The sequence below is a fragment of the Leptonychotes weddellii genome, chromosome 9, assembly GCF_054177405.1.
Source record: "Leptonychotes weddellii isolate Sample4059 chromosome 9, ASM5417740v2, whole genome shotgun sequence".
Taxonomy (NCBI): Eukaryota; Metazoa; Chordata; class Mammalia; order Carnivora; family Phocidae; genus Leptonychotes; species Leptonychotes weddellii.
Window position 1 is genome coordinate 101,744,743 of NC_138377.1, and position 22,953 is coordinate 101,767,695.

At 55.7% G+C, this 22,953-nt stretch overlaps 3 protein-coding genes across 19 annotated transcripts in view; 1 reads left to right on the plus strand and 2 right to left on the minus strand.

Annotated features, from left to right (window-relative positions):
* The window catches only part of NEIL1 (nei like DNA glycosylase 1), an 8,616-nt gene extending 5,446 nt beyond the window's left edge, over nucleotides 1-3,170 (plus strand). For 7 of the 13 annotated variants that reach the window (XM_081831434.1, XM_031040285.2, XM_006744445.3 and 4 more), the window contains 8 exons: nucleotides 650-769; nucleotides 861-924; nucleotides 1,165-1,264; nucleotides 1,653-1,780; nucleotides 2,161-2,188; nucleotides 2,369-2,430; nucleotides 2,575-2,719; nucleotides 2,880-3,170. In XM_081831434.1, the coding sequence (XP_081687560.1) occupies nucleotides 650-769; nucleotides 861-924; nucleotides 1,165-1,264; nucleotides 1,653-1,780; nucleotides 2,161-2,188; nucleotides 2,369-2,430; nucleotides 2,575-2,719; nucleotides 2,880-2,950 (718 nt within the window). In that variant the 3' untranslated portion in view covers nucleotides 2,951-3,170. Of the gene's footprint in view, nucleotides 1-649; nucleotides 770-860; nucleotides 925-1,164; nucleotides 1,265-1,652; nucleotides 1,781-2,160; nucleotides 2,189-2,271; nucleotides 2,720-2,879 lie in introns of those variants that run through there. The other 6 variants (XR_014148734.1, XR_014148733.1, XR_014148732.1 and 3 more) reach the window with 6 other exon arrangements.
* A 540-nt stretch (nucleotides 3,171-3,710) lies between these two features.
* MAN2C1 (mannosidase alpha class 2C member 1) lies at nucleotides 3,711-15,420 on the minus strand. Of its 3 annotated transcripts, none has more exons than XM_081831431.1 (26): nucleotides 15,261-15,420; nucleotides 14,855-14,980; nucleotides 14,290-14,413; nucleotides 12,865-12,935; nucleotides 11,426-11,603; nucleotides 10,889-11,078; nucleotides 9,465-9,571; nucleotides 9,184-9,294; nucleotides 8,713-8,805; nucleotides 8,470-8,586; nucleotides 8,193-8,288; nucleotides 7,941-8,086; nucleotides 7,442-7,565; nucleotides 6,997-7,118; nucleotides 6,819-6,904; nucleotides 6,537-6,692; nucleotides 6,244-6,341; nucleotides 5,980-6,074; nucleotides 5,640-5,744; nucleotides 5,401-5,557; nucleotides 5,163-5,306; nucleotides 4,693-4,802; nucleotides 4,495-4,574; nucleotides 4,234-4,382; nucleotides 4,026-4,135; nucleotides 3,711-3,951 (listed from the first exon to the last, which is right to left on the minus strand). In XM_081831431.1, exons 1-26 carry the CDS (start codon nucleotides 15,359-15,361, stop codon nucleotides 3,825-3,827), a joined length of 3,123 nt encoding a protein of 1,040 aa, XP_081687557.1. In that variant the 5' UTR covers nucleotides 15,362-15,420; the 3' UTR covers nucleotides 3,711-3,824. The 3 variants fall into 3 exon arrangements, with proteins under 3 accessions (XP_081687557.1, XP_081687559.1, XP_081687558.1); XM_081831433.1 differs by having other exon boundaries at nucleotides 5,980-6,112; nucleotides 6,244-6,354; XM_081831432.1 differs by lacking the exons at nucleotides 3,711-3,951; nucleotides 4,026-4,135; nucleotides 4,234-4,382; nucleotides 4,495-4,574 and adding an exon at nucleotides 4,918-4,969.
* A 2,295-nt stretch (nucleotides 15,421-17,715) lies between these two features.
* SIN3A (SIN3 transcription regulator family member A) overlaps nucleotides 17,716-22,953 on the minus strand; it is a 70,375-nt gene continuing 65,137 nt past the window's right edge. For all 3 annotated transcript variants that reach the window (XM_081831428.1, XM_081831429.1, XM_081831430.1), the window contains exons 20-21: nucleotides 21,195-21,402; nucleotides 17,716-18,817 (exon numbers count right to left, since the gene is read on the minus strand). In XM_081831428.1, the coding sequence (XP_081687554.1) occupies nucleotides 18,587-18,817; nucleotides 21,195-21,402 (439 nt within the window). In that variant the 3' untranslated portion in view covers nucleotides 17,716-18,586. The remainder of the gene's footprint in view (nucleotides 18,818-21,194; nucleotides 21,403-22,953) is intronic.

Below are 22,953 nucleotides of genomic sequence, written 5' to 3' on the forward strand. Positions count from 1 at the left end.
CCCTGCTCGGCAGGAAGCCTGCATCTCCCTCTCCCACTCCCCCTGCTTGTGTCCCCTCTCTCGCTGTGTCTCTGTCAAATAAATCAAATCTTTATTAAAAAAAAAGACTTTATTTATTTGAGAGAGAGTGAGCACAAGCAGTGGGAGGTGCAGTGGGAGAGGGAGAAGCAGGCTCCCCGCTGAGCAGGGAGCCCGACCACGCGGGGCTGGATCCCAGGACCCCATGATCATGACCCGAGCCGAAGGAAGACGCTTAACCGAGCCACGCAGGCGCCCCAAACACATTGCTTTTGATTGGTTTTTTTTCACTTTTCATAATGAATTCAAATCTCATACTGGTGTTTCCAATAAATAGGAAATTATTTCCAATAAATAGGAAAATGGAGGGCGCCAGCTCAGCAGGGAGTCTGCTTCTTCCTCTGCCTCTCCTCTGCCTCTCTCTCAAATGAATAAACAAAATCTTTAAAAAAGGAAAATGGAGGTTCCCGCTGCCAAAATAGCACTGAGGCTGGGAAAGCGGGAGCTGGGACTCCCATGTTCCTTCCCCTTGCACCCAGGTACCCTTAGCCCCTCTCTATCCTGTGGCAAGGCCTCAGGGATGGGGGCAGAGATGGGGTCTCATGTGCCTGGGCTGGCTGTGTTCCTCCAGGGAGAACGTGTTACGAAACCTAGCGGACAAGGTCTTTGACCAGCCCATCTGCGAGGCCCTCTTGGACCAGAGGTTCTTCAATGGCATTGGCAACTATCTTCGGGCAGAGATCCTGTACCGGTCAGCAGGACGGCCATGAGGACTAGGGAGGGCTGGGTGCACCCACATTCTCCACTGCTTAGCGTGGCTCCCTCTCTCCACCCCACTGCAGGCTGAGGATACCCCCCTTCGAGAAGGCCCGCGAGGTTCTGGAGGCGCTGCAGCAGCGCAGGCCGGTGAGGGTGCGGGGAGGAAGGCGGACAGACCCATCAGAGCAGGCCAGCAAGTGTATAGGCTGGGTTAGGTCTCCAGCTTTGGGCCCATTTCCCTTTCTCTGCAGTGTCAGGGGTCGGGGGCAGATGGATGGTCTCTGAGTCCTGCCAAGCTCCTGGGGTTCTGCTCCCCATTGCTCAGCTGCCTTCTGAGTGGCCCTGCCTCATGCTGACAGCCAGTTCCTGCCTCTGCCCCTTCTCCAGAGCCCGGAGCTGACTCTGAGCCAGAAGATCAGGGCTAAGCTGCAGAACCCAGACCTGCTGGAACTGTGTCACTCCGTGCCCAAGGAAGTGGTCCAGCTGGGTGAGGCCTGGGAGCCAAAGATGGCTCTACCTCTGCTTCAGTAAACTGTGTAACCCCAGGGCAGTTCCTGCCCTACCTGGGTATGGATGTCTGTAGATCTAGTTGTTGCTACAAGCAACAAGCCTCCTCGCTTGTTAGGTATGTATGTTCTCTGAGCAGCCCAGAAGGCAGGCCGGACAAGGATTATTCACCCCACCCCAGGGTGGGAAAGCCATGGCCCAGAGTGGGGAAGCCACCAGCCTGAGGGCACACAGCTGGAGGATGGAGAGCCTCGGCCCCCTGACTCAGTCCGCCAGCTAGTAGCTGAGGTCTGGGCCAGGCCGACCAGGCTCCCCCTACTCCCGGCCTGAGTCCGCCCTGACTTCGGCCTGGTTCCTCTGTCCCACAGGGGGCAAAGGTTACGGGCCGGAGAGCGGAGAGGACGACTTTGCCGCCTTTCGAGCATGGCTTCAGTGTTACGGCATGCCCGGCATGAGCTCCCTGCGGGACCGGCGTGGCCGGACCATCTGGTTCCAGGTTTGGGCCCTAATCTCACATAGGCAAATGGAGATCCCGAGGAAGCTAGTGGGGTGGACAGACCTGGGGTCACAGCAGGGCAGGAGCTGGGGTCTTCCAGGAGCAGATGTCCAGGGCCTGCCGTTGCCCCCAGGGGTCACACTGTTCCCCATGCTTTACCCCTCCTCTCCTCAGCCCCAGGGTCCCAGCCAGTAGAGTGGCCCAAGGCGGGTGGCCTTGTTGATGTGGGCTCCCACCTGCGGAGGACGGGGCAGTCAGAGGGGCTTCTTAGGGGAGTAGCTCCACTGATTTGGAAGGATAGCTGTGAGCTCTGCCTCTCCAAGGAAGACTCCCCCTGCCCCAGCCAGGTTGATTCCTGAATTCTCCTCATTCTATTTTAGGGGGATCCTGGACCCCTGGCACCCAAAGGTAAGCTACTCTTAATGTAATAAGCTGGGAGAGCAGGAAGGACTAGTTGCTTGCAAGAGTTACATCATCCTTCTCCATCCCAGTCCCCACTCCAACCCTGGGAGTCACCCCAGAGCAGGAGTCTGCAGAAAGGGGGCTGAGGGCATAGGACTCTCCCGCCCCAGTGTCAGTGTCCTGCAGGAGGCAAGTCCCGCAAGAAGAAATCCAAGGGAGCACAGCAGGGGCCTGAGCACAGAACGGAGGTATGGCTCCTCCCTGCATTCTCCCCTGCCCCGCCAGCCAGCCGCACCTCCCAGGTGCCCTCCCTTGACAATGGGGGGCAACGGTGGGTCCTCACCAACCTCTGAACTGCTCACAGAGCCCCTTGGGGACCTGTATCTCCTCAGGACCCTCTCCTTCCAAGCACGGCCCCTCCCAGGACACGTGGGGCACACAGAGGCCCTCCTGAACAAAGTAGAGTAGAGCAGCCTGAGGGCACCAGCCTCCAGCAGGACCCAGAGGCCCCCCCCCCCGAGTTCCTGAGAAGCTCAGGTGCGCCTTGCTCAGCATGCTGCTCTGGGGAGAGAAGGCTCTGCAGGGGGAAGGGATGGCAGCGCAGGCGGGAGGACTGTGGACGGAGGGGGGTGGGCAGGCCGCTGGGGCAGCCCTCAGCCTGGGGTCTGAGCTGCCGCCTCACCTGCCCTCCTCCCAGGCCACCGCAGACCCCGAAGGATCAAAGCTGACACCCCATCCTTAGAGAATGAGGGGACGGCAGCCTCCTAGCCGGAGGGCGTCCTTGCTTGCGTCCACCCGCTTTCTCTGCTGAGCCCTTCGGGGCCTGGGCGGCTCACCAGAAGCAGGCTGGAGCTGCTGGGGGCCAGGTGCCCCTGGCCCTGTGGCTGTTCCCTGCACACCTCTGATGTTTTTAATTGTACCCCACCTTCCCCATTTTTTAAGCCCACATGAAAAATGCTGTCATTTTTAATAAACTAATACACTTGAATTTCTTGGCACTTCTTGGGCTGGCTGCAGAAGGTCTGGGAAGGCCAACCTGGGAAAACCTGCTGCCTGACCTTGGAGACTGGAGAGCCACCTGGGCAAGGCTGACTGAGCCCCATCCCAGTCCTCCAGGCCCTGGCTCTCAGAGGATGGCCTGCCTCTGCAAGTACAGCCTCTCAGAGGTGGTGTAGAGACCCCCGCCCGGGCAGCGGGAGAGGGGGGGTGGGGGGGGGCGGCCCACAGCTCCTCCAGTCCAGAATTCCCAGCACTGCCGCCGGCCAGTGCTCCTCTCCTAGTGGGCAGCCAGCCGGAATCCACCCTCTTGGCTTCCTCCCCTCCCCGGTCTCTTTGCCAGCTTGTGGTCACTGATATCCCACATCTCGGGGCGGGGCGGGGGGGGGGGGTGGCGGGGAGGTGCTGCAACCCAGACCCTGCACACACCGGTAAGTTCGGATCTTGCCCCTGCCCCCAAACGCCTGGGGAAAAGCCTTCCTCCCTGAGGACAGGCCCCGAGGGGAGTGAGCAGGGACTACTGCTAGCAGGGTTCCTGAGTCAAGGGTTTATTGTTCAAGAGATGACTGATCCTTGCTTCAGGCTGGGGAGGCAGAAGTGAGGAGCCCCCAAAGCCTTCCACACATAAAACCCCACCGTCAGGGGCTCAGTTTGGAGGGGGCTGCAGCAGCAGCAACAAGGACCGCACTTGGAAGGGAGAAAAAGTGAGCTTCAGGCGGGAGTCCCGAAGGGGCAGGTGGCCGGCAGGGTCGCGCTGCTCCAGGAGGTCACAGCTGGAGAACAGGAGTGGGGGTCATGAGGGCCCCGCGAGGGCAGGACGCCCACCCCTACCCCGCGCCCCACTCACAGGACGGCCTCCTGAACCGGCAGCGACGTGTGCAGCCAGCAGTCGACGTGGCTGCCGTGGGCCTCGTACAGCCTGAGGACCAGCGTGCGGCCCTGCGGGCTGGTCTCCGCCTGCGGAGGGAGGCGGGGGGGTGGGCGGGGCTGGGGCGGACCCAGATGGGGCCCCGCCCCTGCCGCCCCGCCCCCGCCCCTGCCGCCCCGCCCCTTGCCTGCTTGACAGTCTCCAGCACGACCGCGGGCGAGGACACGGAGAAGGCGCTCCAGGAGGCGGCGGGCGCCGGGCCCGGGGCAGGCAGTGCCAACAGGGGGAAGTTGAGGCTGTAGGCAGCGCGGATAACGCCAGCGTCCTGGAAGGAGCCTGGAAATGGGGGGGGGGGGGCCGTGGGCGTGCTGGCGTTTTGCCCACGGGCCGCTGGGAGAAACTGAGGCTCAGAGCAGGGCAGAGAGGCGGTCCGGGCCGCAGCACCCACCTTTGTGCGGCATCAGCGCGTAGGTGAACTCGTGGCGTCCCATGTCGGCAGTGGCGTCGGGGGCCTTTGGTGCCCGCAAGCTGGGGTGGGGAGGGTGGGGATGGGCCGGGCTGGAACTGCGGAGGTTCCGGCCCCAGAGGACCCGCGCCCCCATGCCAGCACCCCCCTCCCCCGGGGCCTGGCGGGCCCTCCACTCACAGCGAGAGGCTGAGGACGTTGCCTCGGACCGACGCGCCGTACTTGCAGTCGTTGAGCAGAGCCAGCCCAAAGCCGTGCTCTGACAGGTCCATCCAGCGGTGGGCCCACACCTGGGGGGCAGATCCCAGAGCCGCTTGGTGACCCCGCCCCCTCCCTGGGCTCCCGAGCTCCCGTCGCCACAGTGAGGGCCAGCTCTGGGACCGCAGATGGAGCTCCAGCTCTCACCACAGGAGGCGCTGGGCACACCATCCAACCTGTCTAGGCCTCAGTTCCTCATCTGTGAAATGGGGATAATAGAATTCACCCCCACCAAATGGGCATGAGTGTCAAAAACCAAAGACAGCATTTAGCACAAGGCCTAGCACACAGGAGCCAGCAAATATTGATCAGCGTCCTCCTCCTGACCCCACCCCACACCAGTCTCTTCCCAGCCGGGCAGGATCCAAACCCCACCCCACCCCATGTCAGACCTCAAATCGAGCCCAGTCCCAAGAGGTGTTGTGGTGTGTGGGCCGCTGCAGATGCCCGAACTGGACCTCATAGGTGGCCTGGGGGCTCCGCACGCGGGCGGGGAACTCCACCTTCAGGAACTTGTGGGCCTCATGCCAGTGCACCTGAGGTGGAAGGACAGACACACACAGGCCTGGGCCGCTCCCTCCTCCCCAGCCACACCCGGGGATAGATGCCCACCACCCTGCTTTCTGCTACCTCGGTGTGGAAGCGGACATAGGGGCAGCCAACGTCCAGCACGACCTCCTGGCTGAGCCGACTGTTGGGGCTGATCTGCAGCAGGAACCAGGCGCTGCCCCGCAGGCCACCCTCAGTGCCCACTGCCAAGGTCCCTGCCTGGCCCAACACTGGCTTCCTGTGGGATGGGGTGGCGGAGCTGAGCCAGGGCAAGCTGATGGAGGGGGCCCACCACCACCCCGGTCCTGCCCACACCGAACCGTGTCTCCAAATGGTAGTCCATGACGTCCCATGCGTCCCAGTACAGAGGGACATCATCGAACAGCACAAACTGGTTCCCCACGGTGCCCTCAGCAATGGCCTCCCTGGAAGGATGCAGAGATTGGTGCTTTAGAACTTTATGACCCTGAGTTGGGGTGGGGGCAGGGAGAGTAGGCCCAGGGGACAAGGGGACTCCTTCCTAGCCCAGCCTGCCCTGCCCTGTGTGGGTCCAGAGCCACAGGTGGGCTGCCATGGGCAGTACTGGGGCCAGGGGACAGAGGGAAGGGGGTCTGGGATCCACCTGCCAGGTACTGGAAGAGGGCAATGAGGAGTTGGCACCTGCCAGAGGCAACCAGCACCAGGGACGTCAGGCAGCCGGTTGGGTCCAGCCTCACCCGGATGATGCCGTTGTCCAGAGTCACAGAACCGTCGGTCTTGGCGGGAGGGGTCCTTGAAGCTGAGTCTGTGGGGACTTCCCACCACCAACAGCACCCCCAGCCCAGCCCCACCTCACCACTTGCTCCAGCTGGGGAGCTCAGAATCCCCACGTTGTCAGGGATGGCCCAGGAGGGGCCCCGCCCAGCAGCACGTGCCCACACTCACCTCCTGCACCACGAACACAGGTTGCTGGGTCTGCAGGGGCTGCAGTGAGGTGGGGGCAGCAGCAGGAGCATAGCCCATGCTGGGCACTGTCACCAGGGCTGGGGATGAAGCCTGGGCATCAGTGCAGCCTCCCTGACCCTCCAAGAGCCTTGCTTGAGGGGTGGGTGGATCCTCCTCCTCCTCCCCTCCAGCCTGGGGCCTCCCGGGGCAGTGAGCCCCGAGGCAGTGTCCCCACCCCGGGTCTGGCCTTGGTCCCTCCTACTGCAGCAGCAGCCTTTCCCCCCAGCTCCTACCTAGGCTATGGGCCCCACCAGGCCTGGGCAGGGCCAACACTTCAGTGCGCTTCCAAGGCAGCGTGTTGACGATGAGGAGGCCCTCGGGCCCCGGCTCCCCGGCGCACAGGGCTGCAGCTGCGGCACTGAGCAGCGTGTTGCCGTGCAAACGGATATCTGCGGGGAGACCGGCTGCTCATGGGTGGGCGGTGGGTTTGGGATGGGCCCCGAGTATCCCACAGGACACACTCTGGGCTCCGCCCCAGGCGTCGGCGACAGCGGCACACAGGTCATCAACCTCACCTTCGTAGTGGCACATGGCCTCCTCTGCCACCAGCTGGATGCAGCTTCCGGTCACCACGTCATGGAACTGGTTCAGGAGCAGGAGCCTGCGGGAGCCAAGGGTGGGGATGGGGAAGCTGTCCGTGGTGAGCTCGGGGCGGGTTCGGGGTGGGGGGGTGCAGGCAGAAGCCGGCCTGACCTCCAGAGGTGCTGCAGCTGGGCTGCCGGGTACAGGAACTGGGCGCTGCGGGCCACGGCCAGGCTGCTGAGCAGCTCCACGTCGTGCAGGATCCGCTCACACTCCCGGTTCCCCTTCTTGATCTGAGCAGGGTTGGGGGGTTGGTGGGATCAGTCCCAGGCCACCTTCCAAAGCCCTCCCATGCTCAGAACCCCTAAGGCTCCCCAGGGCCTCCCAGATAAAGCCTCTGGTGGCTGACCTGCCCCCCCCTCAGCCCGCGGCCCGCCTTCTTCAGGGACACTCAGCCCTGCCTCCTCCAGGCCCCCAGGCCGCCCGGCTCTGGTACTTCTCTCCTCTTGGTGCCGCCCCGGAACACAAGCCTCTCCCCCCTAGGTCTGGACTGAACTCTGGCCCCCGCAGAGCCAGGGCACACACTCCCTGCTGGGCTCAGGGAGCAGCTCCTGACCTGGGCATGCGTGGTGTAGGTGCCATTGTGTAGCTCCAGGAAGAGCTCCCCAACCCACGTGCACAGCTGCCCTGAGCCACTCTCCAGTGCGGAGAAGAGTCGCCCCGGAGAAGACAGCTGCACCCTGAGGGAGACCACAGCCTGGGTCGCCCAGCCTTGGGGGTACCGTGTGGCCCACCCTTCCTCCATGCCAGAGTGGACGAGAGATCCAGCCCCGACAGAAAGGAGCACCCCGCCCCCCTCCAGAATGCTCCCTGTCCACGCAAAGCCAGTCCCGGACACACTGGGAGAGTTCTGTCTCCAGTAGATTTAAGCCCCTTCCCACAGGCAGCTTTCCCCCCCGCCCCGCCCCCAGGGTGGAAGCTGGGAAGAGCCAATGGTGCCGGACTGGAGTGGGGCAAGGTCCGGCGGGGGAGCTGGACCGAATGTTTGAGCGGAGAGCAGGGCTGCAGGCCAGGGCACAGTGAGGTCCGAGGGCTGCTGGAGGGCCAGGGCGGACCTGGGCAGCCCGTCCGTATCGTGCAGCCGCTTCAGGCGGTCCACCATGGTCTGGGTGGGGCCCCCGCCCCCGTCCCCAAAGCCGAAGAGGAAGGCACTGTGGTTGCTACGCCCCTTATCCCGGTTTTTGACCACGGTCTTCAGCACCTGGACAGGCGGGGCAGGGCAACCCGGGTCAGCCTAGGACAGGACACCAAGCCCTCTCCAGCGTGCTCCCCCCCCGCCCCACCTCAGCCACCAGGTGCCCCCTCACCTCCTCCACACTGCCCTGCATCCCATATGAGTCGCCAGGTGGGAAGTGGGCCAGCACACGGGAGCCATCCAGCCCCTCCCAGAAAAAAGTATGGTGCTATGGGTAGGGAGACAGGAGAGGCACCAGTCAGGGCTGAGGCCTGTTGTGTAACCCTGGTGGGCGAGGGGGGCACAGCCTCTCCCGGTGGGGGTTGGGTGGCCGGTCCAGGACCCCTTAGTAAGCTGGGCGGGAGATGAATGGGCCAGGCGGGGACCCTGGCCCCCTGAGGTCTGCTCACCGGGAAGGAGTTCACCAAGTTCCAGCTCAGTTTTTGGGTCAGGAAGTGCCTGATGCCGCAGCTGCGCATGATCTGGGGGAGCTGTGCTGAGTAGCCAAACGTGTCTGGGAGCCAGAACTGCGGGGGAAAAGGGGCTCTGGGACGCAGGAGCTGGGGCTCTTGGTGAAGCAGCCCCAGCCTCTCAGCCTCTCCCGGCTCAAGGTCAAGCTCCAGCCCACCTGCCCGCAGCAGCTTGCAGCCTACCTCGGAGCACATTTTCCCAAACTCCTGCAGGAAGAAGCTCTGGCCCTGCAGGAACTGCCTCACCATGGCCTCTCCGCTGGGAAGGTTCCCGTCCTGCCAGTGCGTGAAGACGGAGGCAGGCGGCATCAGCGCCGACGGGGACCAGGCAGGAGCTCGGGCCACCCCCAGCCCACGCAGGAGGAGCCAGGGCCCTGACAGAGGCTTGCAGCCAGTGCCCAGGGCTGTCCATCTCTTCGCTTCGGGCCCAGGGCTCTACCTGCTGGAGGGGAGGTTTCCCAGGGCAGGGGTCGGGCACCCTGCCACCGTGCTTGAGCCCCTCCTCCCCCTGGGGGTCCCCGGGCCTTGGCATTCCAGGCACCCCCCCCACAGAAGGGGGATGAAGGGCCTGCAGAAAGTCACCTACCGGCAAAGCCAAGGAGGGGAGGCCAGAACAGCGTGGCCTGAGGCTGAGGGGTTGCAGATGGCACTTACCATCTCCACCCAGGTGCCCCCCACAGGCACAAACTGCCCTCGGCAGGCGAACTCCTGGAGCCGGGCATGTAGGCCAGGGTAGTGGCTCTTTACCCACTCGAGCTGCTGTGCCTGTGGGGCAGATGGGGCCCATGCTGGGGCAGGAGTGACAAGGACCGCACCCAGGCCTGAGCATCTGGGGCCAGTGGGCGGCTGAGGGTGGGGAAGAGCCCTCCTCCTCAGGCGTGAGAAGCCCCCAGGACCTCAGCCTCGGACTGCCCCACAATGGCTGTCCCTCTGACCTGGGAGCAGGCAAAGATGAAGTCCGGGTTCTGCTCCATGAGCTGCACGGCTGACGCCCAGCTCCGGGCACATTTTCGCACAGTCTCCTTGAAGGGCCAAAGCCAGGCTGGACAGGAGGGGGTCGGAGGTGGAGGGAGAACAGCAAGGTCCCCAGCTCCCCACAGATCTCCAGCCTCACCCCTGCCCCCTCAGCGCCCTGCCCGCCCAGCCCGGGCCTCCAGAGGGCTGTCCTCCTCCCAGGCCCCTTTCCCTGCAAGGCCCTTTGGTGTCCCTCCTGAGCTTTCACTTCAAGACACTCTTGCAAGGTGGGAGTAGGGGCTGGGGAAAGGAGGCTGTCAGTTTTACAAGTCGGGAAATGGAGGCCCCATGCCCTGGAATAGCCTCACTCTGAGACTGAGGCCCCCCCACCCCTGAGAGGCCCCCCCACCCCTGAAAGGATCCTATAAAAGGTGGCAGGAGCTATCACATGGGTGGATACTGCAGAAGAGGGGGCATGGCATCTCGAGATGGATCTGCCTGGGCCGGCCATCCTGTGTGAGGCCCTACAGCCCCTCCTGGCCGCTAGGCACCGGTTCCTTCCTCACCAGCCCAGAACTCCCACACTCCACTGCAAACCATGGCACAGCACAGAAAGCCTTGTTCTGTGGTTCAGAGATGTTAGCTGCATCAGAATCAGTACCTTGGGGAGCTTGTTAAAAATGCAGATTTCCCGGGGCGCCTGGGTGGCTCAGTCGGTTAAGTGCCTGCCTTTAACTTGGGTCAGGATCCCAGGGTCCTGGGATCGAGCCCTTGTGGGGCTCCCTGCTCAGCGGGGAGTCTGCTTCTCCCTCTCCCTCTGCCCCTTCTCCCGCTCGTGCTCTCTCTCTCTCAAATAATAAAATAAGAAATCTTAAAAAAAAAAAATGCAGATTTCCCATAAGCCTCACAGATGCTGCAAACTCATCAAGTTCAAAGCTGAACTCATGACCCTCCCACCCCCATGCCCAGGAAACCTGCCCCTGCACATGAGCCCCATCTCCATTACTTCTACATTACTCCTCTCTGAGGACTGGGACACCCCTGTCAAACTCTTACTCATTCTCACTCGGTTCAAAGGTCACCTCCTCCATGAAGCCTCTCTGAGTCCTCCTGACCCATTAGGGTTAAGTGCCTCCATCATGGCCCCAACCCTGTCTACCTATTTTACAGCCATCAGTCTCTATAGTCCTACCTCCCAGTATCTAGCAAGGGCCACGTGGGGCCTCAGATTTTGTTGAAAGAATAAATGAAGCCACACCTAGTGAAGCCCATTTTATAAATGGGGAAAACTGAGGTCCCGGAGGGGCAAGAGCTTGCTGGGGACAACGCAGTGCTTCCAGGGCAATAGCCAGGGCTTCAAGGGCACTCCTGCTTGCTCAGCCAACCCGGCCAGCCGCTGCCCTACCTGTATCAATGTGGCAGTGCCCCATGGCATGGATGGTATGTTGACTTTCTCCTCCACGTTGGCCAAAGAACCTGGAGGCCAGGGCCTGGGCCACCGGGAAGGTCTCGGGCTGGGCAGGGTCACACACGTTCACCATCTGGTTGGCTGTGTACAGGGCCTGGAAGCTGCGCTGGTTGTCTTCCCCAAGGCCCTGCAGCAGGGTTCTGCCCCTTAATCTCCATCTGGAGCAAGGGGAGTCTCCAGAACTCGGCCCCAGCTGACATCTCAATGGTCCTCAGCAGAGCTCTTCCCTACCTCCAACCCTTTGCTCCTTCTGGTTCCCCCTGCTTAGTACTGTCTTCCTCCTCCCCTTTACAGAGGGAAGTCCTTTCAATACTCAAGCAGGCAGAAATACTCTCCCTCTTCTGGATTCCCAGACTCCCAACTCTCCAACCCAAGATACAACCCCTCCCCTGGGGATGGGGGGGTGGTGGTGGGGGTGGGGCGGGCGCTGGGAAGGGCTCTAGAGCGAGCGGGTGGGGAAGGGGTGTCGATTACCTTGGCTATGCCCAGCAGCAGCTCCAGATCCACCAGGAGTCTGTGGACATCCCGGCAGAACACAGCCAGCTCAGCCCGGCTCACTTGGAACATCTTCTCTGGGTCAGGGGCTGCGATCATGGTTCCCTTCCCGGCCCCCAGGAGCCCATTGCAGGCTACTTCCACATAGACGGTCAGGCTACAAATGTGGGGAGGCAGCCTCAGGCCAAGAGATTGGCAGGGAGGGCTTGGGGAGGGAGGACCAAGGAGGCATCCCACTGACCCGTCCCAGTTCGCCTGCAGGGTCCACACCCCAGAAGATCCCACAGTATGTCAGGGGTGTGTGCAAGAGGGTCCTGTTCTGCTGATGAGCGTTCTGCCTCGGGCAGGGGCAATAAGTAGCCAAGTTGGGAACTGTGTGAGTTATGCTGCTGCCCAGCCTTTTATTTCCATTTCCACAACTGTCTTTACGAAGCACTGCCTTGGTCTCAGAACCCTCTTCACATACAAAAAACATGTTTGGATCCCCCAGGTCCAGTCTTTCAAGAGAGCAAAGATCCAGCAGCCAGCACGGGGCGGGCCATTTTCTGGAGCCGCACAGTAGCCTGTGTTGTTGTTCTACTCAGTCTTCGGAGGGCAAACGGGACTTCCTGGGAGAAGCCTTCCCTGACCCTCCTGCCAGCCCTCTCCTAAGTCAGGGACAGCCGCCCATACTGAGCTCCTGGTGTCTGCTTTCAGAGTCTCATCGGTTTTGTAATTATGTAAGTTCTGTGAGTCCCCCTTGCTGTCAAGGACCACATTACTCACTACCACAGTGCTAGTATCTGGAAGCACCAGCTACAGTGTTCAATAAATATTAGAAATACAGTAATACTATGTCTGAGTTCTGAATGGTGTCATAAAATGCCCATGTTATAATATGGGACGAAAAAATCAGGATGCAAATTATCAAAGAAATACAACCTTAACTGGTAAGAACTACGGTGAGTGCTGAAATGTTAATGCTCACCTCTAGGTGGTGGGATAATGGGAGTCATTTACTTCTTTGTGCTTTCTTGTATTTACCACAAGAAGGCAGACAGTATCTTTCTTTTTTAAGATTTTATTTATTTATTTGAGAGAGAATGAGAGAGAGCACATGAGAGGGGGGAGGGTCAGAGGGAGAAGCAGACTCCCTGCCGAGCAGGGAGCCCGATGCGGGACTCGATCCAGGGACTCCAGGATCATGACCTGAGCCGAAGGCAGTCGCTTAACCAACTGAGCCACCCAGGCGCCCAGACAGTATCTTTCTAGTCAGGGAAAAAAAAACAACCACCCTACTCTTTAAAAACAAACTGTGAGATTTGAGGATGCCTGTGTTGGAGGTGGGCGTTTTGGGTCACTCTGGGCCTCAGTTCCTCCTTACCCACTGGGGCCCCTGCCCCCCAGCATGGTCAACCAGGGCACGGGGACTCCCTCACCTCCGGGGGTCTCCTTCCTCCAGCCTGTCAGTCAGGATGTAGCTGGTTTTCTCCCCCTCTGTGGTCAAACCCTGGTGGGGAGTGGAATGAAAGAGATAGGGCCTGAGGCTTTTGGACAGTTCAGGTGAAATATATAAGCCGAGAGAGGCCAGGTCTCTCCGCCTAGTCCCCAGCCTGGCTCCTCTCTCCTACTCAAGGCCAAGATTGGCAAATCAGGGACCCCTGGTAGCCCGTGCCCAACCCCCACGGCAGCCCGAGTGCCATGATCCCAAATGGCACCTGTTTGCCAGCTTTCACAAAAGCCCCTGATCTTATGGGAAGGGTCTCGGCAGGTACCACGAAGCATGGGTTTGGCTTCTGGTGGCCCCTGTACCACTGAGTAAGTATCTGAAGGGGAACTCTATGAAGTCAGATGCAGGGTTGCCTCATTCCTTGCTGTATCCCAAGTGCTTACCATAGGGCCTGGCCCAGAGAGGGCACTCAGGAGACATCTGCTGAGCCAATAACAGGAGAGAGGGGGAGGGAGGGGTTTACCATCTTTCCATACCAAAAGAACAACAGTCCTACCCTGAGAGGGAAGTTAGTCTAACTGGAATGGAAGCTGAGCAAATGAACTGACCTCTGTATATTTTAGTTTCTTTATCTGTAAATGGGCATAAAGACCCACCACATATGATTATAAAGATTAAACCTGATATTGGTGGATTCAACTTAATTGTTATATAACAACTTAATTGTTGTTATATCTGGGGAACTGGGGATGCTGTGATAGGGAGAGATCCATTACTTCAGGGGAAGAGGACTTGAATTTTTACTTTATACCATCCAGAACTGTTTGAAAGTTTCCCCCCATAAGTATATGCTATATATAATAAAGACTGGTTTATTAAAAACTAAAAATAGGGGCGCCTGGGTGGTTCAGTCAGTTAAGCGTCTGACTCTTGATTTCAGCTCAGGTCATGATCTCGGTTGTGAGATCGAGCCCTGCGTTGGGCTCTGTGCTGGGTGTGGAGCCTGCTTAAGGTTCTCTCTCTCCCTCTACCCCTCCCCCCTCTAAAAAACAAAACAACAACAACAAAAACCAACTAAAAAGTCTGCAAAGCCACTAGTCTGGCACCTGGCACCTAGTAGAGGGTTAATAAATGGATATGCTGCATCTATTATTATTGTACTCGGTTAGCAACTATTTTCAGGACAGAATGGGAAAGTGGCCAGTCAGTGGCAGGGTTGGTTTAGCACTATGATTATGTTAAGACCCATAAGCCATCCAACTTTCCAATATGATAGGGACCTATCACAGGAGGGCCCAACTGGCAACTTCCCCAGTCCTGAAATTCTGATACCCTGCAGGCAGGGCCACTAAGCTGTGCCTTCTTCACAGACCTGGGTTGAAAGGGGGCCAAACCTATCCCTAGGGCTACTCACCTGGACCGGTTCTCCATCTCGCCACACCAGGCCTTCTCCATCACTTTCCCAGCGAAGGTGAACTTCCTGACCCACCCATGCCTCCGGGATGGTCAGCTCTACCCGAAACCAGCAGGTCCACCACCTGCAAGACAGCCAATGGGATGGGCCTAGGGGTCGAAGCCCTTTTCCTTTTGCCAGACTTCCTTGGATTAAGGGTCAGTGGGGACTTGAGACTTTCTCCAAGCATCCACAGCATCACAAGGTATTCATCTTGGTTCCACAAGAAAGAAGCAACAAGGTGTGCAGCAAGGTGAGGGGAAAAGGCAGACAAGTCAGGGGTCTGTGATCCGTCCTAGAGTGTCTTCCTGAGGGGTGTCTAGGTGCTGGGAGAAGGCAGGGGCGGGGGGATGAAAACTCTTCCATGAAAACTGAGGGACCAGGGAGCTGCTTCCAGCAGAGGGTGCTGCTCTGTCCCGAGTGGCTGTCTAGGACCGTGGGCGACCGTGGAGGTGTGGCCCTTCGAGCCAGTGAGCGAGGGAGAGGGCTGCCCGCGGGCCCCGCCTTCCCTCCGGGCGTTACCCACGTGGGGCCGAAGCTGTCGCCGATCTGCGCGGGGCGGAACTCCTGCTGCACCGCCTCCTGGTAGGGAAGCCTCTCGGGCGTCTGAAAGCTGGAGAGCGCGGCCACCGGGCAGCTGTCCCCGAAGAGCCTGGGCGGAAGAAGCCGGTAGGCGCGCGCTCGAGGCCGCCCCCGTTCCGCCCGCGGGCCGGTCGGCAATGGGGATGCGCGTTCCCTCGATCCACCGCCGAGAAGGCTGCCCCCCAGCACAACCTCTCCCCACCCCTCCTCCCGGGCCCTGGCCTTTGCCCTGTCCGCGGCGGGCACTTCGTCCCTCGGCCCGGGTCGCCGCGGCTTCGGTTTCCCCCCGGAAGGGAAGGCTGGGGCTCGCGGACGCGGCGGGCCGGCGCCCTGGGCGAGGGGGCCCCCACCTGCCGCGGAGGTTACAGTCCGTAAAGTAGAGCGGCGACACGAATTTCTCCACCCGCTCCAGCGTAGTGCGCCAGTGCTTCAGGGCCGGCGCCGCCGCCATCGCCGCGCGCCCGCTCCTCTCCCCGGAAGGCCCCTGCCGCTGCCGGCGCGGCCCACGGCCGGGAACCAAAGGTTCCGGCGTCCGAAGGGCGCCTTTCAGCCCCGGGCAGCTTTTCTTGGAACACTGGCGGCTCTCGGAAGCCCCGCCGCGCTGAACTTTGAGCGGGCAGCTGAGAGCCAAGAATGCGGCTTCCGAGGCTCTCCTCTAGCTCTTCCGAACCGGCGGGCCACCGGGCAAATCCCTAAGTAGAACGGCAAGTTTGTCGCTTAGATTCTCCGAAAGTCCTGACAGAGACCGGGGACTTTAGGCAGGACGGGCGGGAGCCCCAGCTGTTGCAGACGCAGGTCACCAGGGCTCAGAAGCCACGTGCGGGAACCGGCTAGTTCTCCAGGTCCAGCCAGACCTCTGGTGCTAGCTATCTCGAAAACCTGCTTAACGTGGGAAGAGCTAGGAGCCAGGACCTGTGCTTTGAAGCTGATCGGCAGACATGTGTTAAATAGGGAGGGCTTTGCACCCCAATAACCGGAGCTTCCTCCTACATATTTTGTGTATATAGCTGTCATCACCAGAAACCCTGAGAATATTTTGATGTGATGGCAATCACAGTCATAGCATTCAAGATCCCACTTGAATAACATTTCACCACACAGGACTGGAGAGTTCAGAAAAGCCACAATGCCAGAAACACCTCCAATTTCATCCTTACCCTAGTAGTCCATTGGCAGTTTCTTTTTCCCCCTTCTAGGATTGCCAAGCAGTGCTTGTCTATAAAATCATTACTAAGAAAAGTATATACACATTAGCCCTGGTATTTTAATGGAAATACTGACCAAGTTCACATTTCAAGTGCAAATCACAGGGAAAGGTGACTAAGTACAGAATACCAAACGTGATTTAAACTAAAGATAACTCGCTGCTATAACACAGGTTGAGTTTAGAGTTGGGAGTTCAGTTTTCAGACGGCAGGAGGCATCAAGATGGTGCTTGTGAAAACCCTGGCAGTAGGTGAAGCTCCCTCTTCTTTTGGTTGCCCTGATGGGTTGCATTTTCTCCTGAACTTGGCCCTGAAACCAGATCCTGACCTGCAGGCAGGTAGGTCTGGACGTAACCGTGCAAGGACAGCCAACAGCTGCGGCTGCCCCTGGCCAGACCCCATCAATTTCTCCCGTAATTCCAAATCAACATGACCTTTCTTGAGTGAGCAGAGGGGGATAGGTGAGCTATTGCTGGGAAAACCCGAAGATCTTTCCCCTCAATCAGTATGTATCACTGTACCTCCAAGTCAGGCACTGCCCTACCTTCACCCTACAATCGCCTCCCACAAGGCCCTTTTACCACCCCCTACACTTTGGGGCTCAGAGTCTCCTTTCCCTCTGCAACAAAAAGGTCTAAAATTGGAGAAGTCTATACCATGTGTTTTTAAAGTTCAGAAGCCCCCAAATTTGTAGTCTTTGGTGGCAGTGTTGGGGGTTTTTAAGCGAACAAAACCAAACACTGTTGGTTACTTTACAACTGAGACTAGGGCAATGGTTGATGGAGAATAAATCTACCAGAGTACTGGGAGGGGTTGTTGGTCTTTGTTCAGAAACTCCAGGGTGAAGACATACAAAACTCCTAATCACTCAGTTTAAATGTCTGGTCTGCTGGTCTAAATTTACGTAATTAAAAATATATATATTCCATTTGCAGTTGCTAATAATGTAGCAAATCTTCTCTCTCCCAACCCCATTTATACTACACACCTTGTACACATTTCTTTCAAATACTGGTTTGGTACTTAAGTTGTTCACCCCCATTTCCAATTAAGGATAAGAAAAACAACACAGAGAAATGCAAACCAAAGAGCCAGACAACTACCCAAAGAGAAAATATTTCCAAACAGTTGAAATAAGGGGAAAAACATGTACTAAAAGAATCAAGTATTCTTTTTTAAAAATTTGGAGTATTTTGATTTGGACAAGTGCAATGAACTGCTAACTATTTAAAGCAAATTGTTTGTGCCGAGGGTAAGGAACTGTGGCCCAAATCCCTGCTCCCCAATAGTTCTCTGGTGAGGACAAGGGACTTGGGTTGAGAGTTCATTCCTTAAGTAAGAACCAAGCTTTATTTATTTACAAAAAAAGAGAGAGAGAAAGAAAGGAAGAAAGAAGGAAAGAAAGAAGGAAGGAAGAAAACGAGAAAGAAAAAAAGGAGAAAAAGAAAAAAGTTGGGGCAAGGGGGAAGACAAGTTTTACACAAAAGTACTACAACGGTAACTCCCTTTGGTAAAAAGTGTAATAAATGTCTTGTACATCTGTTCATAGGTACTAAATCTGAAGCCACATGGAACTATGGTACACAAGAAGCTAGAGCAGTTGTGCTAGCACATCAAAGCATATTTCTTTTAATAAAAAATCGACAGTATGTACATTATTTACAAAAAAAAAGAAAAAGAAAAACCAAGTTAAAATTGTGTGCGTGTGTGTGTGTGTGTCAGAGAGTAAAGCTGGTGGATGGCACTAGGGTAGACTAGTAAAGAAGCAGGTACAAAACAGTTCCACGGGAGCTAAAAAGGACGACGGATTTGAACTTGCTGAGGCTGAGAACCAGAGGAGAGTGTAAAGGGTGGGCAGCGAGGGATTCATCAGGAAAAACCCACAAGATGATCAATCCCAAAGCCAAACTGCAGGTCCCAGATAAAATCTAATGGGTGATCTAGATGTGCTTGAGTGACCAGGAGGGAAAAAAAAAAAAAAAAAAAAAATCAAATCCAGTTTTTTTTTCCTTTTGGGGGGAGAGGAGAGGAGCAGTGACCATCAGAGTTACAATCCATCTGAGCGGTGAGTCCTTCCCCAGTCTGTCAGTGCACGCCCATCCAGTCAAGGTGTGAACAGCATCTGGCTCCTTCATCGAAGGTCAGGCCCCAGGAGACTCCAGTCTTGGCTCTGCTGGTGTGTGCAAGCAAGCTGCATGTCTCTGTGCTTGCATGGATTTCCTTCCCCTCCGGGGCAGGCTAATACCCCAGACCCCTTAGGAAAAGTTCCAGCTCCGGCTTTGTAAGGTATCCACGTTCCTTATATGTAGCCCACTTGGTGCCAGGTTGCACCAGCCACACACTGATCAGGTGGCCATGTCCCAGAGAGGCCCAGTGAGGCTTGAAAGGCATCTTCCTTGTTTCTTCAGTGTGCGTGAGTGCACGCGCTCCCCACACACACCCCCCTCAAGTTATCTGCTCTCGCTTTGCAGTTACGGGGCTTTGAACACTGTGCCATATTTGACACGGTACTTGTTAATGCTCACAAAGTGCAGGGTCTCTGTGTCACAGGTGGTGGTACAGGGCACCAGGCCCTCCAGCCCCTCACCCATGAGCCACTTGCTGGTCTCTGCTGCCATTTCACGGGGCACATGCTCCTTGGTCCATTTATCTACCCAGGCCTGGAACCTCTGATGTAGCCGCTTGCTTACACGTTCATGGGACTGCAAAACAGAACAAGAAAAAAAAAACCAACCATGAACAAAACAAAACAAGCCAAAAAACACCTCTTCAAATACAAAGCCTAATTTTCTCCTAAAGTAGCAGAGGAAAAGATGTGGGGTCAAGCCTTTGATACTACTGGTTAGTTAGGAGTCTCTGTTTAAAGAAGAAAATTGAAAGAGACTAAGAACACAGAGCGTGTAGAGTTGGAACCCGTAAAGCCCCTTAAGAAATGCCAACATGGGGTCTGAGCAGAACGAGCCTAGTAGTTCTCATTTTTAGCATTCATTAGTATCAAATAGGGAAACTGATAAAAATACAGATTTCCTCGTTTTCATCAATCTGCTTTTTTTTTTTAATGTTTTTTTTTTAATTTTTATTCATTTATTTTAGAGAGAGAGAGAGCACAAGAGGGGGGAGCGGGAGAGGGAGAAGCAGACTCCCTGCTGAGCAGGGAGCCCGATGCGGGACTCGATCCCGGGACTCCAGGATCATGACCTGAGCCGAAAGCAGTCGCTTAACCAACTGAGCCACCCAGGCGCCCTCATCAATCTGCATTTTTAAACTAGCAGCCCAGCTGCTTCTAATGTACCCGAATGAGACACAATGAGTTGCAGCTATTAGGTCATTCTGTCAGCATGGAAATTCACAGAGCAAGGCAAAGGGCTTAAAACCCACCTTCCCTTCAGGGTATTACCCGACCCTGCATAGCAGGGCGTGGGACACGGCTGACCTTCAGGGGAGGTTTATGCTCCCACCTATCCATCCAGTAAATGTTTATCAGTGCCTATGTGTGAGGCAGAGCAGGAGATGCAAAGATGAATTAGGTGTTACCCAGCTCCTCAAATAATGTGCATCAGACATACAACACACATCATCATGAGAGAAGTCTATTAAACCTCCCACCCATCATCTCCTATTTGAATGATCTCTAGTCCTTTCAAACTTCACCAGTTCAAAACACAGGCTTGATGTGCCCTCACCCCCCTTCCTATCAACAGATTATACCCCTAAACTGCCCATTTATTCAAGCAGAAGCCAACAAAAACAAAACAAAAAGACCAGGCATCATCCTTGATGTTCTACTTTCTCTTACCTACTCACATCCGATCATTTCCACATCCTGACAATTGTTATCTCCAAATTGTACCTTTGATCTAATTCTTACAATTTCACTGCCACCCTGGTAGCCTGGGTCACGGTCACATCTCACTTGGACAAGAGCATCTTTTGAGCATTCTCTGCCTTTCCAACTTCATGCCCCAAATCGTCCCCACTGGGATGGACAGCAGTCCAAGCCATCCTGTCAACAATGTCCCCATGTACTTACTGCAAACAAAATCCAAACCACGGTCTATGAGACTAGTGATGATGTCTCTGCCCACCCTTCAAGTACGCCGCTCTACTTCTGGCTCAAGCCACACTGATGCTTTCTAGTTTCTCAAACATGCCGAGTCCTTTCCTCCCTTCCGGCATTGCATTTGCTGGTTTCCTTCATCTAGAAAGCACCAACCCTCAACTCCTCACCAGGCTGGATCCTGATCACTGTTCCAACCTCAAGCGTCACCTCCTAAGGGAGATCTCCCCCACCACACAAACAGAGCCTGAATGCCAGCTCCCCACAATCACTTCACCTAGTTTCTCTCCTTCCTGGTTGTCCCCAAGGTCTAGTACAATCCTGCTATAAAACTGCCCCAGGAAGCTTTCACAGTTGAGACAGCATGTGAGAACAAAGAGAATTCATAAGCAATACCACTTGAAATGCAAAAGCTGGGAGTAGCTTCGCTGAGGTGTCACTGGCTTTTGTGGATTGAACTGTGTCCCCTGGAAATCATTGTGCTGAAGTCCTCCCCCCAGTACCTCAGAATGTGACCTAACTTAGAAATAAAGTTGTGGCAGATGTAATCAGTTAAGATGCAGTCAGACTGTAGCACGGTGGACCTAGAGTCCAGTATGACCGGCCCCCTTTAAAAGGGGGACATCGGACACAGGCACACAGGGAAAACGCAACGTGAAGAAGATGAAGGCAGAGACCTGCATGCCAAGGAAGGCCAAAGACAGCCAGCAAAACACCAGGTGTGAGGAGAGGCATGGAAAAGATTCTCCCTCACAGCCCTGGTTCAAACCAACTCTGCCACACTTCAATTTTTGACTTTTAGCCTCCAGAATTGTAGGACAATAAATTTCTGTTGTTTAAGGCACACAGTCTGTGGACCTTTGTTCTGACGTCTTTAATAGAATACACCTGTTTACTCAACAATTCTCAAATCCAAGAGGTGGTTCTCATAAAGGGAGAGAAACAGTCAGGAACCTCTGCAGTAGGCCTGGGCCTGGCAGGGGAGGGAGAGGTATGGAGAAATTCCAGTGACCGGTTCTTACCTGATGAGCCCGGAGCAAGGCAGTTCTCCGATACATGTAGTCCTCTGACTTGATCACATACACCATCTTGTAGGAATTCAACTTGAATCTACACTCCAGTTTATCCAGGCTATCCACATTCTCCATGGTTTTTTTGCTGTTTCCTTCCTTCCCTTCCTTTTCCTGCTGTTCTCGACCACGCTGACATTTCCGGATCCGCCTCAGATTCCTACAAAGCAGAGAAGCCCTGCAGGATCAGAGCTCCTCCAGATGCGGATTCCTATGAGTCCCCTCAAAGGGGTTCTCCTTCTCGTATGCCTTTATAGCAGTTATCACAATTTCAGTTACATATATCTCCAATGGTTTCATTGTTAAAAAAAAAAAAAAGTTTCAAATGCAGAAATACATAGAATATAAAGTAGAAATCTTTAACCATCTCTTACCCCAGATTCTCCGAATCCCATGTGCCTTGGCAGAGGTAGCCACTGATAGTTTTGATTTTAAACCTTCTAAGCATCTCTGAATTCACATACGTAATCACTCACTATAGTTCTGCTTTGGGATGCTTTTAAAGACAAAACAGGATCATACTATAAAGATTTTATTATTCTCCACTTTTCACTTAATGTGAAGGTTTCTTTCATTTCACCAAAGACTTGTCACATTCTCTTGAATTGCTACAGAGTAACATGCCTTAATTGAACCATTCCTTAATAGGAATCAATCAGGGCTCCTCACCTGAACCACGGAGCAAAGATGATTATTTGCCTATTTTTTCTTTTTTTTGAAGATTTTATTTATTTATTTGTGAGAGAATGAGAGAGAGCACATGAGAGGGGGGAGGGTCAGAGGGAGAAGCAGACTCCCTGCCGAGCAGGGAGCCCGATGCGGGACTTGATCCAAGGACTCCAGGATCATGACCTGAGCCGAAGGCAATCGCTTAACCAACTGAGCCACCCAGGCGCCCTTGCCTATTTTTTCAATCCCCCCGCAAAGATAGTACATAACTCCTCTGTATTCTACCTACACAGTTAAGAAGACAATTCACATCAATGGATGCCCTGGCAGGTATTTAGAGCTGAATTCTCTCCAAAAGCAATTAGAAGAAAGCTTGTCAGCCAGACAATTATATTGTTTCTAATACTTTGCTATGAAAAAAGATTGCTTCAGTGAATATCTTTGTATACATGTATTTCTGTAGGACAGCAGTTCTTTGGTCCAAGGACCCTTGGGGGCCCCCAAGACTCTCTTCAGGAGATCTGTGAGATCAAAACTATTTTTTTTTTTTTTAAAGATTTTATTTATTTATTTGAGACAGAGAGAATGAGAGACAGAGAGCACGAGAGGGAGGAGGGTCAGAGGGAGAAGCAGACTCCCCGCCGAGCAGGGAGCCCGATGCGGGACTCGATCCCGGGACTCCAGGATCATGACCTGAGCTGAAGGCAGTCGCCCAACCAACTGAGCCACCCAGGCGCCCTGAAGTCTATTTTAATTAATAGTTTATTTATTTAAAGCCTGATATCAGTATAGCCACCCCTATTCTCTTTTGGTTACTATTTGCATGGAACATCTTTTTTTATCCGTTTGATATCAACCTGCTGTGTCTTTGGATATCAGGTGAGTCTCTTACAGAAAGCACAGTTGGATCATGTGTTTTGTTTTGTTTTGTTTTTAAAGATTTTATTTATTTATTTGAGAGAGAGAATGAGATAGAAACAGAGAGAGCATGAGAGGGGGGAGCGTCAGAGGGAGAAGCAGACTCCCTGCCGAGCAGGGAGCC

What these genes read in the sequence shown, in the direction of transcription:
- MAN2C1 (XM_081831433.1), bottom strand. Translation starts at nt 15,361, where the DNA reads ATGGCGGCGGCGCCGGCCCTGAAGCACTGGCGCACTACGCTGGAGCGG. An exon ending in GGCGACAGCTTCGGCCCCAC is followed by an intron (nt 14,414 to 14,854) that starts GTGGGTAACGCC and finishes GCTGTCTTGCAG; the next exon opens with GTGGTGGACCTGCTGGTTTC. An exon ending in CAGCTGCAGCACCTCTGGAG is followed by an intron (nt 6,905 to 6,996) that starts GTCAGGCCGGCT and finishes TGGCTCCCGCAG; the next exon opens with GCTCCTGCTCCTGAACCAGT.